The sequence below is a fragment of the Ipomoea nil genome, unplaced genomic scaffold, assembly GCF_001879475.1.
Source record: "Ipomoea nil cultivar Tokyo-kokei standard unplaced genomic scaffold, Asagao_1.1 scaffold0418, whole genome shotgun sequence".
Lineage (NCBI taxonomy): Eukaryota > Viridiplantae > Streptophyta > Magnoliopsida > Solanales > Convolvulaceae > Ipomoea > Ipomoea nil.
The window spans coordinates 193,969-211,834 of record NW_017616846.1 but is presented as its reverse complement, the minus strand read 5'-3'; the positions used below and the strand labels follow the sequence as shown (position 1 = coordinate 211,834).

General features: G+C 37.2%; 1 protein-coding gene across 1 annotated transcript; it reads left to right on the top strand.

Moving 5' to 3' along the window:
• Positions 1–4,826: 4,826 nt before the first annotated feature.
• On the top strand, positions 4,827–7,139 carry LOC109172468 (probable indole-3-pyruvate monooxygenase YUCCA10). The gene is made up of 4 exons (XM_019321628.1): positions 4,827–5,438; positions 6,417–6,650; positions 6,764–6,907; positions 6,987–7,139. The coding sequence occupies exons 1-4, from the start codon at positions 4,827–4,829 to the stop codon at positions 7,137–7,139; spliced, it is 1,143 nt and encodes a 380-aa protein (XP_019177173.1).
• The last annotated feature ends 10,727 nt before the right edge of the window (positions 7,140–17,866 follow it).

The window sequence follows — 17,866 nt, the reverse complement described above, 5'->3', positions numbered from 1 at the left end:
AAAATAAAAATCAAATGTATAGTAAAAATAGCGATAATATAACTATAGTTTTGTCATAATCATAATATGATGCGCTGAATCAATACTTAATTGAAGTATTGTTGTCAATATGATCACATCACCGTATCCAATATTTAACTAGTTAAATAATAAAAACATAGACAACTTTTTAAGGTTATAGAAAATTGTATAAATAACAAACCACTTACATCGTAGTATGTACGCATATGTTACGTTAGCATAACTTGTGGTTGTTCCAATGGAATATTATAACATAATGATGATTAGATATTGAATGCGTTAACTTATATGGTGAAGTAATAAATATATTTATATACCTAACGTTCAACTCTGACCTTATTTAAGTGGCATAAATCCTGAGGTTCGAATTTAATAAAGTTTAAAAAGTTAGGTATTCATTCAAATATTACCAATAAATCTAATGAGGGAGTTTTAATTTTATAATTTGTAATAAATATTTTATACTGTTATTAATTGTGCACAATTTAGTCTCTGTTATTTAAGAGTTGTTGTGATGGTTTATTATGATTATTGTGATTATTCACCATTTTTTTTTGAGAGGATGATTGTTCACCATTATTCCTCATGTAATTGTACGTAGCCATTTGCCAACGGAGAGTAAATTACACTAATTACCAGAATGAAGATGGATGGTTTTAATGGGACTGAGTCCATCATAAATTAGGTATATACAAAGTAACAATTCACACCGGACAGAGGCATGGGGCTCAGGGAAAAGAAAACAAGTCGCAAGCTACCAACCCAATATTGTAGGCTATACAAGTCGCAAGCTACCAACCCAATATTGTAGGCTAGCTAGAGATAACACTATTTAAGAATCGAACGATGGCCTAAGGGCTTATAGTAGGAGCTCAGACCAACCAACCATAAAGGGTCTTTATGTTTAAAATGTCGTGTCTTAAGTAGACCATCATCCCTCCTTTTATATTGCCACACGCCTCACATGCACTGTCCACGTGTATGACATCCATGCAAATCAGTCTCCACCAACCACGTGTCCCACACCACCAACCCTCCCACAGTCCCACTGCCTAACACACCCATGGCCACAACCCGAGCGCCACGCCCCACATTTTAGCCACAAATAGTACGCGAAATTAAATAACTATAACTAAACATAGTAAATAATTTAAGTGGTCGATCAATCAACGTTTAGTCTTATTTTCAACGACATGGTGAAATTCGAATCCCACTGAAAATTTATAATAGTGTTCACTCATAACGATACTATATACTATATGTCAAAGTATAATAGTTATTTATTATTGAAATGAAAAAATTTTAGGTCTACTAACCCACTTGAATATTAATGCATGTAAATGAGTGTAAGGTGAAAGTAGTAGTGTGAATAATTTTGTCCTTAATCATATTATGATGCGTTCAATCAATACATAACAAAAGTTAATTTGTCCGTATTACATTATTTTTGCCTATACAATAACCTTTTAATTAATACTTGACAGTATTGAATATTTTTTTGTCATATTCATTAAGTATGAAAACTTGAACCCATCATTAGAAATTTTCAAGATTATGTAAATTTTTCTAAGCAGCTAGCCATTAACAATTGTTACGATATATAGTACGCACAAGTTAAATTAGCATCAATTTTGTTTGTTCCAATTGAATAACACAGTGATAATTAGGTATTGAATGAGCTAACTTGTATGTTTGAAATAATAAATATACCTAATAATTATGATAAATAACTACATCAACTTTCAACTCTAACAAAGGTATATAAAAAAAAAAGTTAAAAAATCTAAAATATGTATCAAGTTAAAACTAAGGAATCTTTTATATATATATATATATATATATATATATATATATATATATATATATATATATATATATATATATATATATATATATATATATATATATTGAAAATGTGCAAAGTATTTTGTCATAAAATAGAATTCAACACAAAGCTTTAACCGTCCAAACTTTAACCACAAATACTAGGATTAAATAACCAAAACTACCAAGGACCTTTTGGTCTAATGGTATCAAATTACTCCTCTATGTGAAAGGTGATGGGTTTGAGACTCGATATAAGCATAGTAGTAATTTGGTTCAGTTGATAAATAAAATAAATTCATGATATATTTTTATTCGTACAACCAAACATATAAAAATAAATTTAAGTTTTTTTTTTATATAATAATTTAGGAAAGAAGTATTAATTAATTAAAATTAAAATTTTAAAATTTTCTCAACCAATTAGCTAGATTAGATTTACATAATCTTATATATATATATATATATATATATATAAAGAGAGAGAGAGAGAGAGAGAGAGAAGGGTTCAGATGCGAATGATGCTTCCCGTGCGGTTGGATGGCTCTTAAACATTAACATGACACACCTTAAGTATACAAATCACTACGCACCTTAAGCACGCAAACAAAGCACATTAAGAACACAATGCAAATTACTCACAATAGGTACATAAATCACGCACCTTAAGCACAAAACAAACCACATTAAACACAAAATTCACGCACTTAAGATTTTAAAATGGCTCACATTAAGCACAAATTCACGCACATTAAGCATAAAATCCACGCACATTAAGCACAAACCTCACGCACATTAAGCATTAAAGTGACGCACTTTAAATATTAACTCACACACCTTAAATTTCAATAAGTACTGACATTAATCACTAACCTCACGCACATTAAGCATTAAACTGACGCACTTTAAATATTAACTCACACACCTTAAATTTCAATAACTACTGACATTAATCACTAACCTCACGCACATTAAGCATTAAACTGGCGCACTTTAAATATTAACTCACACACCTTAAATTTCAATAACTACTGACATTAATCACTAACCTCACGCACATTAAGCACAAACACCACGCACATTAAGCGCAAACCCCACGCACCTTATAAAGCGCAAACCTCATGCACCTAATTAAGTTTCAACAACTATTGACATTAATCACTAACCTCACGCACCTTATGCACAAACCTAACGCACTTTAACCACAAACCACGCGCACCTTAAACACAAACCACACACATATTAACCACAAAACTCACGCACATTAAGTCTAAACCCAAACACCTAAAGTAGCTTAAGGTACGTGAGTTTTGTGCTTAATGTGCGTGAGTTAATACTTAATGTGGGCCATTTTAAAATCTGAAGTGTCTGGGTTTTGTGCTTAATGTGCTTTGTTCTGTGCTTAAGGTGCGTGATTTATGTACTTAATGTGAGTGATTTATATTCTTAAGATGTTTTGTTTGTGTGCTTAAGGTGCGTGGTGGTTTGTATACTTAAGGTGCGCCATATTAATACTTAAGATGCGTTCAACATACACACGAATATAATCAAATCGAACATTAATTCGTATTATAATTCGAAACAAATCTAAATATATATTCGAATTATTCAAATTCAAATCTAAATAGTCGAATTCGAATCAGGAATTGAATTTTAAATATTTGATTTGTTTCACACCCAGTTGGACCTACGTAGAGTACTCCCCATTAATCACTAAATGGTGTGCCATTATTTCATTTGATACGCTTTATATTTTATTATTATATACGTTATTTATTAACTCATGATAAGATCAGTCAATTAAGAAGTTTTCTGAAAAATAAAGAGTTTTCTTTCTTTGTATAATAAATAAAGTAATTTTTCTTTTTTACTTATTTTGTATAAAAACATTGAATTGCATATTTCAATCCCTTTTAATTTGAACGGTCAATATAATATATTTCTAACCACCCTTTTAAGGATACTTTTTAAATAATTTTGAATCACAATTCTGGATATAAGTCATATATAGTACTTATAATGTGCAAAATTTTAAGAGTTAAATAAATTTCATTGTTGACGTTCTTTCTTCTAATCTTAATGATTAATCCACTCCCTTTTATTTAAAAAAAATAATAATTAATTTTAAATAGTTTAAAATTTATTTTAAAATTGATCAACTCAAATGGAATTCAAGATCTACTCCCCTAATGGATCCAACTTGAACATGTTAGTTTTATTATATGAAAGTGAAAATCGAAGTGGTATTTAAAAAATGAAGAAGAATTGGAGTAAAATGTTTGAAGAGAAGATGAAATGGGAATTTATGAAATAGCTAATTATATATCGTTTCAATTTGTCAACCACCTTGTGCTTAAATGACATATAGCGATCTTTCCCATGTGGGAGGTCAAAAGATTGAACTTTAATGGAGGTGAAAAATATATAATGTTTCAATTTTACGTTAATTAATATATAATCTAATACGATGCATGAACTAAATCAGATATATAGTACCATAAATTTTTAGAAACGTTAATTAATATAATCTAATACGATGCATGTACTAAATCACGTATAGTATCTTAAATTTTTAGAAATCATTTACCAATTTCAGAGGTAGGTAGAGATGACAAATTACATAATCTTATAGATACGTTTTTTATATACATTGTACTTATTAAATTTGAATGCATCGATTACGTAAAAATAAAACTGAATTACGTTACCTTACCAGAATTCTCATATAAAGTATTACATTTAAGCATTTAACCCATAACTAAAAATGAATATATGTTTTTATAATTAAAATAAAGTATCCATATTGAGATTCACTTTTACAATGTGAAACGTGGTCAATTTTTTGTGATTTTAATGCCCGACCCGAACCAAGCTCTATATAAAGGAGTAGTATAGGCTAGTAGTATTCATTCATTCACAAGTATCATACTCAAAACTCTAATATTATATTCCCATTTCTTAATTTCTTAATTAGTGTTGCTATGGCGGAAACGGCGGTGATCATCGTCGGAGCCGGACCGGCGGGGCTGGCGACGTCGGCGTGCTTGAAAAAGCTCTCGATTCCGAACATAGTTCTGGAGAAAGAGGAATGCCTGGCGTCTCTGTGGAGGAACCGATCGTACGATCGCCTCCATCTCCACCTCGCCAAGGAGTTCTGCGGGTTGCCCTACATGCCGCATTCCGCCGCGAGCCCTACCTACATTCCCCGGGACTCCTTCGTCCGCTACTTGGACGAGTACGCTCTCCGCTTCGGGATTAGCCCTAGGTACCGACGCTGCGTGGAGTCGGCGCGTTTCGACGAGGCGGAGGGGAAGTGGCGCGTGCTGGCTCGCCGCCACGGCGGCGAGGAGGTGGAGGAGTATAAGGCGCCGTTTTTGGTGGTCGCTAGCGGCGATAATGCGGAGGGGATTGTCCCGGAGATTCCCGGGAGGGAGGTGTTCGCAGGGGAGATTGTTCACTCCTGTGGGTATAAGACCGGGAAGAAGTATGAAGGGAAGGAGGTGCTGGTGGTCGGATGTGGGAACTCCGGCATGGAAATTGCTTATGATCTCTCCAACTATGGAAGCCATGCATCTATTGTTGTTAGAAGCCCGGTATAGTAACACTATATACATTTATTATTTTCATTTTCATATATGATTTAACCATGCATTTTTCTAATGTGTTTATCTCCTAGAATCAGACCGCTCATTTGTTCGCTAGGGATCAGAGTCCCTTTCTCTGGCTGGTTGCATGGAGTGATTTGATCACCCTCCTTCCTTTATTTATAACGTGTTGGTTTCTATATTAGTTAATGAAGCTTTAATGTTTCCCTTTCCAAAAAAAAATAAAAATAAATAAATAACTGACAGATCCAGCCTTCTGGTACAATCTAAACAATATTTAGGGTTGTACTCGTACTATGGATATATTCATCGCCACTATATATATATATATATATATATATATATATATATATATACTACTTGGTAGATTTTCTGAGTGTGTATGAGTGAAAATAAAAAATAAAAAAATCTAAAGTGTCGATCGAATGGTACCGGGTATAAATCTAAAACTTGTTTGAAAACTTTTTGGATTGTATTAAGTGCAAAGGGGTAATATTTTATAGAGTTCTACTACATAGACTTCTGAAATTCTATTCCTTTATTTATACTCTCTGATGTGACAAATCAGATTATTTTCATCATGTGGATCTACAGACAAATGTTTACATCAAAAGCATATGAGAATGAGTACAAATTGAGAGTTTAAAATAGGAGTGTATTAAGTATTTTCGTATTCGATGTCATTTACTTAACTTGTGCCCAAGGCTGAAAAGTCAAAACCCTAGCACGCAATTTCATTTTAGAATGTATCTAATCTCAACCGTAACCGTCAATTATACTTTGAATACGGTAAGCCGTAACTAGAGTCTAGAGGTACTAATGATTGGGTTTATTAATTATGTTTTGTCTTATAGCCAACCGTTGTACGTTACTATAACTGAAACAACATAACATTAATTATTAATCATTACCAAAAATCTAGAGAGTCAACGTTAATCGTGATTTGTGTTCGCACGTACGGTACAGGTTCATGTTTTTACCAGAGATATGATACGTGCCGGAATGACATTACTGAACTATCTGCCACTTTATATGGTGGACATGGCTATTTCCTGGTGCGCCAAGCTCAAATATGGCGATTTGTCCAAGTACGGGTTGCGATCGCCGCCGGAAGGTGCATTCTACCTGAAAGCGTCAACCGGTAGATCTCCGGTCATCGACGTTGGGACCATCCACAAGATCAAGATCGGAGAAATCAAGGTATAATGAATTTGTCAGTCTAACACATAATCTTATAAACGTTACTCATATGTTTCTCTCTTATTTGCTGAACGTTAATTAGGGTTTCCGGTTGTGTGGTTTTGTTAATTCAGGTAGTACCCGCGATTCATGAGATTAAGGAGCGAAGTGTGGTGTTCAAGGATGGGCGCGAGCAAAACTTTGATGCAATAGTGTTTGCAACCGGGTACAAGAGCTCGGCCGCTAAATGGCTCAAGGTAATGAAATTTTTCGATCAGGTTAATATAATTGAGGAGAAATAAAAGATTTTCGAGGCAGAACGAGCTTCAATTTGGGTGTTTTTATATCCAGGTGGAGGGCAAGAATGGGAACGGGAATGCAATGTGGAAAGGTGAAGAGAAGGGTTTATACATGGCAGGGTTTACGAAGAAAGGGATACTGGGAATAAAGATGGATGCAGAAGTCATAGCCAGTGACATTGAGATGACTATCAGAAAGCTGGGCATGTAGCACATATATATATAGTATTAATAAGCAGTTGCTAGCTAATTATATAGCTAAGCTAGCTAATAGTAGTATTAATAAGATTAGCTAGCTGTTTTGTTTCTGCGGATCATATAATCTGTATTAGTATTGTATCAACCATATATGGCCGGTTAGCTATTCGATATATCTAACTGAACCCTCAAAGATTTTAAGAGGGCGAAGTAGATATATATGAATGTTGATCTGAGCCAAGTTATACATGTTTTTATTGTTAGTTTGATTGATTACTTTTGTTAGGTTTATATTAATGGAAATGTCACCTGGCCTTAATTGCATATGGATCGGGGACTTTGAAGATGCGATAATGTAGGGATCGGAAATTGATTTTTGTGTTGTTATTGTTTTCCAGTTTAGGGTTTTGCACTCAAATATGTTGACCTATGATGTATTCGGGTGAGCTATTTGGAATAGTCAAATTTTATTTGGATCAATTGTAATTGGAGCACCGATACTTCATTACTCTAATATTTTTGAAAATTATATGATGCTTCATTAAAAGTAGGCCGAAATAACATCCGGTGGGAGAAGATCCCAATACATAGCTGTGGTTTGCTAATAAGCCGTAGTAGCTAAAGCATGAGCTAGATGGTTCTCTAATCTAGGAATAAAATGAAACGAACAAGACTGCAACGAAGATGCAATAAGCCTGCAGGTGTCAATGGCATAGCCTAGATATGTGCGCAGCACAACGGTTGGTGCAATAAGATAACGATGTAGTGTTAGGCAGTCCGTATAAACGTCAACATTCTGCTCTCCCCGATCCTTCAACCATGATAGAGCTTCCTTACATGCGAGTGCCTCAGCCATAAGTGGAGAGGAGCATCCTTGTAGTGGTCCACTGTACGCCGAGACATATCCCCCGTCCGGGTCTAGTAAGACTACCCCCATAGCAGCTTGTCCTGTCTCTTGCATATACCCTCCGTCCACTCGGCATACTCGCCTTGGTGGTCCAGGCGGCTCGGCAACAGGCATAATCGGCGCATTGAGCTCGGCATTTCCTTGCAGCGGGTCCGGCACAGGCAGCGGCGTGGTGGCTCGGGCCGTGGGCTGTGGGTGCGCCCGTGTCCACGCGTGCTTGGCAGCAGCGGCGGCCTTGAGCACCACCTCCGGTCGTGGTAATGTTGCTTCCCATACGGCCCTGTTCCTTGCTCTCCAAATATTGTAAAGTATTGCTACTGCATAGAATATCCCATCAGAGTCTAGAACATTTAGAAGTTCATCAAACCAAACGTAAAAAATATTTGTGATTATATTTGGAATTGTAAGGTTAGATTTATCCCAAATGTTCCGTGCAAAATCACACAACACCATAGCATGCATTGTGTCTTCTTGAGATAATCCACACATGGCACATCGTGGATCCACATCCACCCTCTTTATAAGCAAATTTGTAGTAGTAAGCAATATATCACTAATGGCTCTCCATAGAAACATTCTCCATTTTGGGGGATCTTTAATTTCCATCGGGATAACCATTTTGTAAAAACCCCATTAGTCTGCTGATAATTTCCCATTATTTGCTTATATCCACTTTTAACAGAGTACTCTCCTCTTGGGTCCCCATACCAGTACCAGGTATCTTCATACTCCGGGGAGATGGGTATTTTCATAATTTCTGCCACATCATTGGGTTGAAATAAGTCAGTTAAGATCGAGGGATCCCAAACACCAGTTTGCTGATCTATCAAACCTGCCACCTTGGCATCTTGCAACTGTACTGGCATTTCTGTTTGTATCATTGGGTCATGGTCATTCCGTAGCCAAGGGTGGGTCCATATAAATGTAGACTCCCCATTACCTATTCTGCGCCTGACCCCACCACAAATAATACTCTTTGCTGCCATGATGCTCGGCCAGCAGAAACTGGGATTATTTCCCACTTGTGCATCAAAAAAAGATCCTTTCGGAAAGTACCGGGCCTTATACACACGTGTCACCAGAGAGTCAGGCTTAGTCAACATTCGCCACGCCTGCTTTCCTAGCATTGCTAGATTAAAAGCACGCAAATCTTTAAACCCCAGCCCACCATATTCTTTGGGATACATAACTTGTCCCATGCCTTCCAATGTATTCGCCTGTCAGTTCCAGAATCCCACCAATAACGATTCATTGTCCTTTCTATTGCCGTACACACTGATACAGGTAACAAAAAAACGCTCATTGAAAACGTAGGCATAGATTGTGCTACAGTTTTCAAAAGAATTTCTTTCCCCGCCTGTGATAGCAGTTTTTTATTCCATGACCCAATCCTTTGTCGGATTTTATCCTCCACATACGCAAAAACAGCTCTCTTATGTCTTCCAATAAAAGAGGGGTGTCCATGTATTGATCCCACATTATGTGCCTGCTGTAACATCAAAGATAGACCCTCTGCACAAATAATAAATAGATATGGGGACAATGGATCCCCTTGCCTTATTCCACGAGTGGGTATAATAGGATCACACCTTAAACCATTCACCTGAATATTATATGAGACATAGGTTACACACTTCATAATCAACTCCACCCAACCAGCATGAAAACCCAGGGCCAACATCATCTTTCGTAAGAAGGACCATTCGACCCGATCATATGCCTTTGCCATGTCTAATTTAAGGGCACTCCATCCCCCCGCTCCACATTGTTTCCTATTCAGAAAATGCCCCACCTCTGCAGCTAATAATATATTATCCGTTATTAGCCTATCCGGGATAAATGTGCTTTGTGACTCAGATATTACTCCTTCCATTAACGGCTTCATTCTGTTAGCCAACATTTTTGCCATAATTCTATAGACCACATTACTGAGGGCTATAGGCCGTAAGTCAGTGACATACTCAGGGGTTTTCTTCTTTGGGATTAAAACAATATCAGTCTCAGTCAACCTAGGTGGGAAATCACAGGACTCAACACAATTTATTATAAAACTGGCCACATCACCCCCAACCACATCCCAAAAATGTTGATAAAAGCCTGGATTCATTCCATCCGGGCCTGTTGCCTTGTCCGGGAACATCGCAAATAATGCACACTTAACCTCATCAAGTTCAAACGGACGTAACAAAGCCTCATTATGTGCCTGCGTGACTCGCGGGACAATTCCCTCAAAAAATTCCTCCCCAGTTCCCGGGACTCCAGCACAGAAAATACGATTATAATACTGCAGAATAATATTTTTCATAGGATCCCCCTCAACCCAATCCACATTATCATTCATCAATCTAGAAATAGTATTCTTCTTTTTTTCGGTGAGAGGCATACCTGTGGAAAAACTTCGTATTAGCATCTGCCTCCTTAAGCCAGTGTTGCTTGGCTCTCTGCCTCCAGTAGGCATCCTCCTGAGCTTCAGTACAGCTTAACAGCTGTTCTAGGCGCTGGAACTCAGCAAGGGAGGCCGGGTCAGTACGCCCCCTCAGTCGCTGCTGCTCTCTTGTCAGTTCATTGATCCGTTTTCCGTACTTATGATACCGGTCTCCACCCCATCGTGTTAACCGGGTCCCACAGTACTGAATACAGTTCTGTAATCCCTGGCCCCTCCCCTCCTGCCAGGACCGCTCCACCACATTCCTGCACCCCTCATCGTGCAACCAGGCCATCTCAAAACGAAAACCCCTCTTACGAGGCCCAACACCCCCAGCGGAGTCTTGAATCCCCAGAAAGAGAGCCGAGTGATCAGATTTCCGGGTTCTCAGGTTCATCACTTTAGCCCCCATCACCATACTCCGCCACTCATCCGTCACTAGAACTTTATCGAGCCTCTCCTCCATCCAGTTGACTGTTCCCTTCCCCTTTTCCCATGTGTACGGATAACCAACCATAGGCAACTGAGCAAACCCACAGTCCTCAATAGCTTCCCCAAAACCGCGTAAGAGGCTATTCGGATGCGGATTTCCCCCTCTCTTCTCATTCTGATATAACAAATCATTGAAATCACCAATAACAACCCACGGGATATTCAACCTGCCCGAGAGTGTTCTCAAAAGATCCCATGACTCAGCGCGTCTTGTTCGTTCAGAAAACCCATAATAACCCGTCATTCGCCATTCAGGAAAGCCAGCAATAGTTACCCCAACATCAACATAGTTCGTTGAGTAACTGATTAGTCGGGTCGTACTATTCTTTTTCTACAGTAATACTATACCACCACTTAACCCATCACTATCAACATAAAACAGTCCTTCATAGCCAATCTTAACACGTAATCGTTCTGCATGATCGCGTGCCACTTTAGTCTCCATTAGAAATACAAAGTCGGGTTGCTTCCGGGACACCATGTCCACAATCTCCCGAACTGTCCGTGGATTACCCAAGCCACGGCAGTTCCAACTTAAAGTACTCATTAATCCGGGCGGGTCTGGGAACCAGAACCCGCCAACTGCAAGTTTTTTGGAATTTCGGCCATGACAATATCTCCTCCGTCGCACCTCCGTCCCTCACCATCCACCTCCCCCCGGCGCCGTTTGGCAACCGCCACCACCTCCCCCTCAACCACCCCCTCGGTCCGGTTCACACCTCCCGAAGACCGCCCCTCCTCCGCCCGATCCACCTGCGGTTTCCGCCCCACGGTCTGCCGGCCCGTTGGCAAAAGCCAGCTGCCCCCCACTGGCCTAGGGCCACGGCTCCCTCCTGCCCGTAGCTCCGGGCCATACAAATACTCCTCCACCGGCATCTTCGAGTCCCTTGCCCCACGACAAAACTGATACGAATGCCCTAGCATCCCGCAGAAATAGCAATAGGTATGAAGGCGTTCGTACTTGAAACTGACCCAGCAACTCGTCTTATCTCGTTTAATAAAATTCATTCGTTTTTTCAAGGGCTTGTCAACAGGCAGCGAAACCCTAATACGGTGATACATCTTCCACGGGGCATTGTCGAAGCGATCATCATATTTCACAAACGTTCCCAATAAATTTCCAATTTGTTCCAAAGTCCGACTAGACGAATATCCTTTCGGCAGTCCATGCAATTGGACCCATAAATCCACTGTATCCAACACTACATCAACCGGTATAACTCCGTCAGGGACCTGTTTACACACGAGCGTGCTGTTATCAAAAGACCAGGGACCCTCGTTCAGAACTCGTTCCATGTCCGTTACATGATGAAAAACAAACAGGAACCGACCAGGTTCTACCTCCGTTGCCTCAACTCCGCTCACCGGTTGCCACACAGATGCCAAAACCTGACTCATAAATTCCAACCTGACTAGCTTCCGTGTCAAGAACCTTCCCACCACCCCCCAACACTCCTCCACCTCGCCGGTCCCCTCCTCGGCACCAGCCCCCTCGTCCGGCATAAATGCCGTCGCCTCTTCCGCCAGCACCATATCGGCCCACCTGGCCGTCAGTCCTGCCACCTCCGGCTCATCCGACGTCGAAGCCATCACACATGCAAGGGTTAGATCTCGGTTGTTGTTCCCGTCCGTCGGAATTGCTCCGTAGAGAAAAGTCGAAAGAGCGACCGAAAAACCTAGAGAAACCCTAGGTAGCATTACTCTAATATAATTAGTCTAATATTTTTGAATTTTCAGTTGTGTGGATAAGAGTTTAGAGAGAGCGACGACATTAGGCAATCAAATACTTTTGATGACAAATATATTAATATTTTCTACATCAAAATATAAAAGCATTACATTTTCATTTCAATAGTATTACAGAGTATATTATATTTTTACATATAAATAACAAATATTTTATTCATGATTTATTAGAGTTAATTGCACTTTTGGTCCTGTGACTATTGGGGTGTTTTTAATTTGAGTACTTGACTTTTAAAAGTATCAATTTAGTCCCGTAACTATGAAATTTTTAACACATTTGGTCCTGCCGGTCAAATCGCTGGCTAATTTTCGCCGGAAAACGTAATTGCATTTGAATTGTTTTTTAATGAGGGTAAAATGGTCTTTCTAAGTTTTTTTTTTTTAAAGAAAAATTCTATTCTCCATTGTCGGAGCTTGCCCCGGTTCTCTAGCTAGAACTTCCACAGCCGCATATAGGCCTTGAACACCTTGCGGAAGTAGTGCCTGGTCTGGGCTCTGGGATGATTGTTAGAAGGTGTCTGGAGGTTGGTTTATTATTGCATTCTGGGATGATTGTTAGAAGAAAGCTCCTGGCCTGGGTTACTTGGAGTTATATGCCGGAAAATTTCCCTCTTCTCCATTGAAATTAACAAGTACCAGACTAAACTTCTTTTCATTTGCTTTTACAAATCATTCTTCAAAGACAATCAAAGCAGACTTCTTAGCCAGAAATTTCTAACTAAATTACACTATACATGCTACAACACTAAAAGTTTAGCAATGAACAACTCCTAATCTGGGTTATTGGTAGAAATTCCTAATCAAGAATTCCTGATTGGCATTAACCATTTCTTTTTCTCTAATTGGAATTTTAGATCAATTCCTTTTCCGATTACCAATTCAAGCTGTCCCTTTTCCTATTCATCTAAAACCATAAACACAAATACACACCATAACTAGCTGGTATTCAAGAGCTTAGACGGAAACAGTAAACTAAATTTACTTGGGAGGTTTGCGACCAAAGGCGGCGTACGATGGTTGATTTTCAGCAAAGGTTTGCGAATATTTTTCCAACATATAATTTTATGGTAAAAAATGTTTAATTTCTTGGGAGTACAGAACAATACAAATAATATAATTAAACACCACCAGACTAGCTAGTTTCTTAACTTTACTGCTTCCTCGATCAACCAAACTTTCCCGCCTCCATCTCAATAATATATATCTGATCGATGGCGGTGATGGTGCAATTTCCTTTCTTTTTTTGGTTGTGGCGGCAAGAAGGAAGAAGAAGAACGAAGAAGAAGGGATGAGAAGGAAGAAGTGCATGAAATGACCAATTTTGCCCCTATGATTAAATAATTAAAAATTGTTTATATTTTTCCGGCAACATTTGGCCGGTGATTTGGTCGGGTGGACTAAATGTGTTAAAAATTGTATAGTCGTGGTACTAAATTGTTAGGTTTAAAAGTCATGTACTCAAATTAACAAGACCACAATAGTCACAGGACCAAAAGTGCAATTAACTCTGATTTATTATTACATTTGTAAGGGATCGTTATGCTGTGCATCCATATACACCATGCATGGTGCATACGGATGCAAAAATGACGTCGTTTTGACGTCTAACTTTCAAAAAAAAAAAAAAAAAAAACATAATTGTATAACTACACATCCATAATTTCATAACTATAAATCCATAATTGCATAACTACACATCCATAACTTCATAACTATACATCCAGAATTGCATAACTACACATCCATAACTTCATAACTATAAATCCAGAATTGCATAACTACACATTCATAACTTCATAACTATAAATCCAGAATTGCATAACTACACATCCATAACTTCATAACTACACATCCAGAATTTCATAACTAAAAATCCAGAATGAATGAACTAAAAAATGAATAACATAATGCTGTTGCTGTGAATCGAAACTGATTTTTTTTTAATTAGAACGCGCGTTTTGATGCAAAACGACGTCGTTTTTGCATCCGTATGCACCATGCACGGTGCATACAGATGCACATCATAATTTGCCATTTGTTAGTATAACTAGTATTTTTTTATGCACGATGGGCAAAAAAATAGGTGCCCAATATTAATACATTATATTAAAATTTTAAATTTATTTAGATTTTAGATATTTAAATTATTCTATTTTATGTAATAATTAACATATAACTCAAATATATAATGTTTATATATTATTATTAATGAAGAAGATAAGAAAATATATGGTGGATGCATGTGCATAGTAACAACAGTGAAAAAGATAACAGAAGTTATAACGGTAAGGGTATGTTTGTCCAAAATATTTTAATGTACAACCTTTATAGCATAATGTATAAAAAACTTAACAGAAAAAATGGACATAAATCAGGGGTATAACTTTCATTCACACTTATTATGTTTTTAGATAAGTATTACATTAATCTTTATCTGACCCGTCTCATAAATGATGATCCATGAGACGGTCTGATCTGACATAAATTTCTACCTTCATCCAAATATTGCACTCTCAAGTTTTGGTTTAATTGGTCAATCACTTCAATTACTCTCCAAGCACTTTGATGGGGGGTATAACTTATAATTAACTAACCCGATAACTCATTATTGTTAGCCTAGCAAAGTACAAGTTACGCCACCTAAATCAACTAGTCGCCCAGCACCAATGGGAGATTGGTTAAGAGCTTTAGGGACTATAGAGTGATGGATGTGATGCATTCTCAAGTTTTGGTTTAATTGGTCAATCACTTCAATTACTCTCCAAACACTTTGATGAGGGTTATAACTTATAATTAACTAACCCGATAACTCATTATTGTTAGCCTAACAAAGTACAAGTTACGCCACCTAAATCAACTAGCCGCCCGGCACCAATGGGAGATTGGTCAAGAGCTTTAGGGACTATAGAGTGATGGATGTGATAGCCAACGTTATACTGTGGACGATGATTTAAAAACGGTGTCGTTTCTTTAAGTAAATAAACAGTTGTCGTTACATCTTAACGGAGTCCATATTTTGTGTGTGTTAATTATAAAATGAAACTATAGTGTATCTAAAATGAAACCATCTCACATATTGTTTTTATATTATCAAACGAAATTGTAATTGAATTGAAATAAAACTGTAGCTGTGTTGAAATAAAAATGTAGCGTATATAAAATGAAACTGAATAACAGTTTCACATATTTGAGTGTATATTGTCTAATGAAGTTGTACGTAGTTATATCGAAATGATATTGTAGTTGTGTTGTAATGAAACTATAATGTATATAAAATGAAACTGAATAACAATTACATTTCAGATGTTTGAGTGTATATTGTCCAATGAAACTATAGTTATATCGAAATGATACTGTAGCTGTACGTGTTGTAATGAAACTATAGTATACATAAAACTTATAATCAAAATATTAGCAATACAACTTGTATCTATTTACTTACGTACAAATACTTCTCGGTTACATTCTTACCATCATTAGTGCTTTCATTGAGAGGTAAATATTAACTCTCAAGCAAACTATCACATACGTCCTTCTTCCTCATCATCAATCTTTGAACAATGGTACGATCTGGATCAGGCAACTCCCATGATTCCCGCAACATGAACCCCAATAACAACGCTAGTGGACACGTCCGATTGACAAACTCACGTAATCTTCACGACCAATTGAATAATAGTTGTGTCAGAGGGCAACAAGGCCCCTAAATAATATTATCTAAATTTAACAACTAATTTTATTAAACATTTCTTTACAAACTGTTAATACTACCAGCTTATCAAACCACCTAAGAGCATCCCCAATGGGGGATTGTTCGTGGTATTTGAGAAAAAAATACCACATTGGATGAAAGAGAAACAAGAGAGAGAGAGAGTGGAAGAGTTGGTTAGGGCATTCCAAAAAGGAGATTTTTGAATAGTAAAAAACGTGGTGCTTGGCTTTTCACAAATGTGAAGGTGAGTTTTTTTTTAGGGGTTCTTACTCCTGCAAATAAGGGTTCTTACTGGTCCCACTTGCAGAGATAAAAAAAAAAAGCAAAAGAAGTTGCAGGCACGTGAAAGGGTTGTTTTTATTTTATTTTATTTTTTAATTTTTCATGTCAGGTTTTTTTTTTTTTTTTTTGTTTTTTTTTTCTTCCATTTTTCTCTTTCATCTACACTCTCTCTCTCCTACATGGCTATGACAAAATCCAACAAAAATACCTCACTATTGAGGTTGCTTTAGCATCATTATCAGTTGGGAATATTAAGGGGATATTGTAAGAGTGATTAGGAAAGAGAAGATGAGAGGGGAGAGAAAAAAAGAAAGAAAAAAAAGGAACAAAACTGATTTTTTTTTAAAAAAAATAATAACAAAAAATGAAGCGTCAAGCGCGCCTGACGTGTCACACGGCGCGTGCAGTGCACGCTCCCTTGTGGTCATTGACTGTGTGTGAACGCGCACAACATGTGTTGTTGTTTTTTTTTTTTTTTTTTTTTTTTTTGTTTTGTTTTTTTTTTCCTGACATTATTTTGATCTTTGCTGGATAATTCTTTTCTAAAATAACCCCACCCCACATTTGCTATTAACCCACACAAGTTAACTGACCTGACATTAACTCCCATTTCACCTCTATGTGGATGCTCTTATGTATTTTAGAGATTTTGTCAATCGGTGGAGCCCAGCTGTTGAAACAAAGAATTGCATCATAAGCTGCGTGAAGCCTAACCTGCACCCAGCCAGTTGGGCACGTTAATACCTTACTTCTCTATTTGGATTTTTTTTTTTAAATTAACTTTTGTTTTGTTTTTTTTTTCTCCATTTGTATTTTCTCTCTTTTCTATTTCCTAATCACACCTACAAAAATTCCTTAAAAATCACACCAAAATCTCCACCAATAATGATTAAACAATACCACTATAACCTAGGAATGACACTTTATTGATTCATTGGTACAAATCTTATATCATTTGATGCAAAATTAAATAAAAAACTAACGCCCTAAATATTAGAAATTAAACATATGGTATAGAATTTGGTATAATAAAAAAAAATAAAATTTTATGAGTTGTTGTTGTTGTTTTTTTTTTTTTTTTTTTTTTCTCAAAAAATAATTCAAATTTGAAAGATTTGAATTTTGAGTGCATCTTTCCGTCAATCACGTACCTCTCTCAGTCTTCACTACATGTGA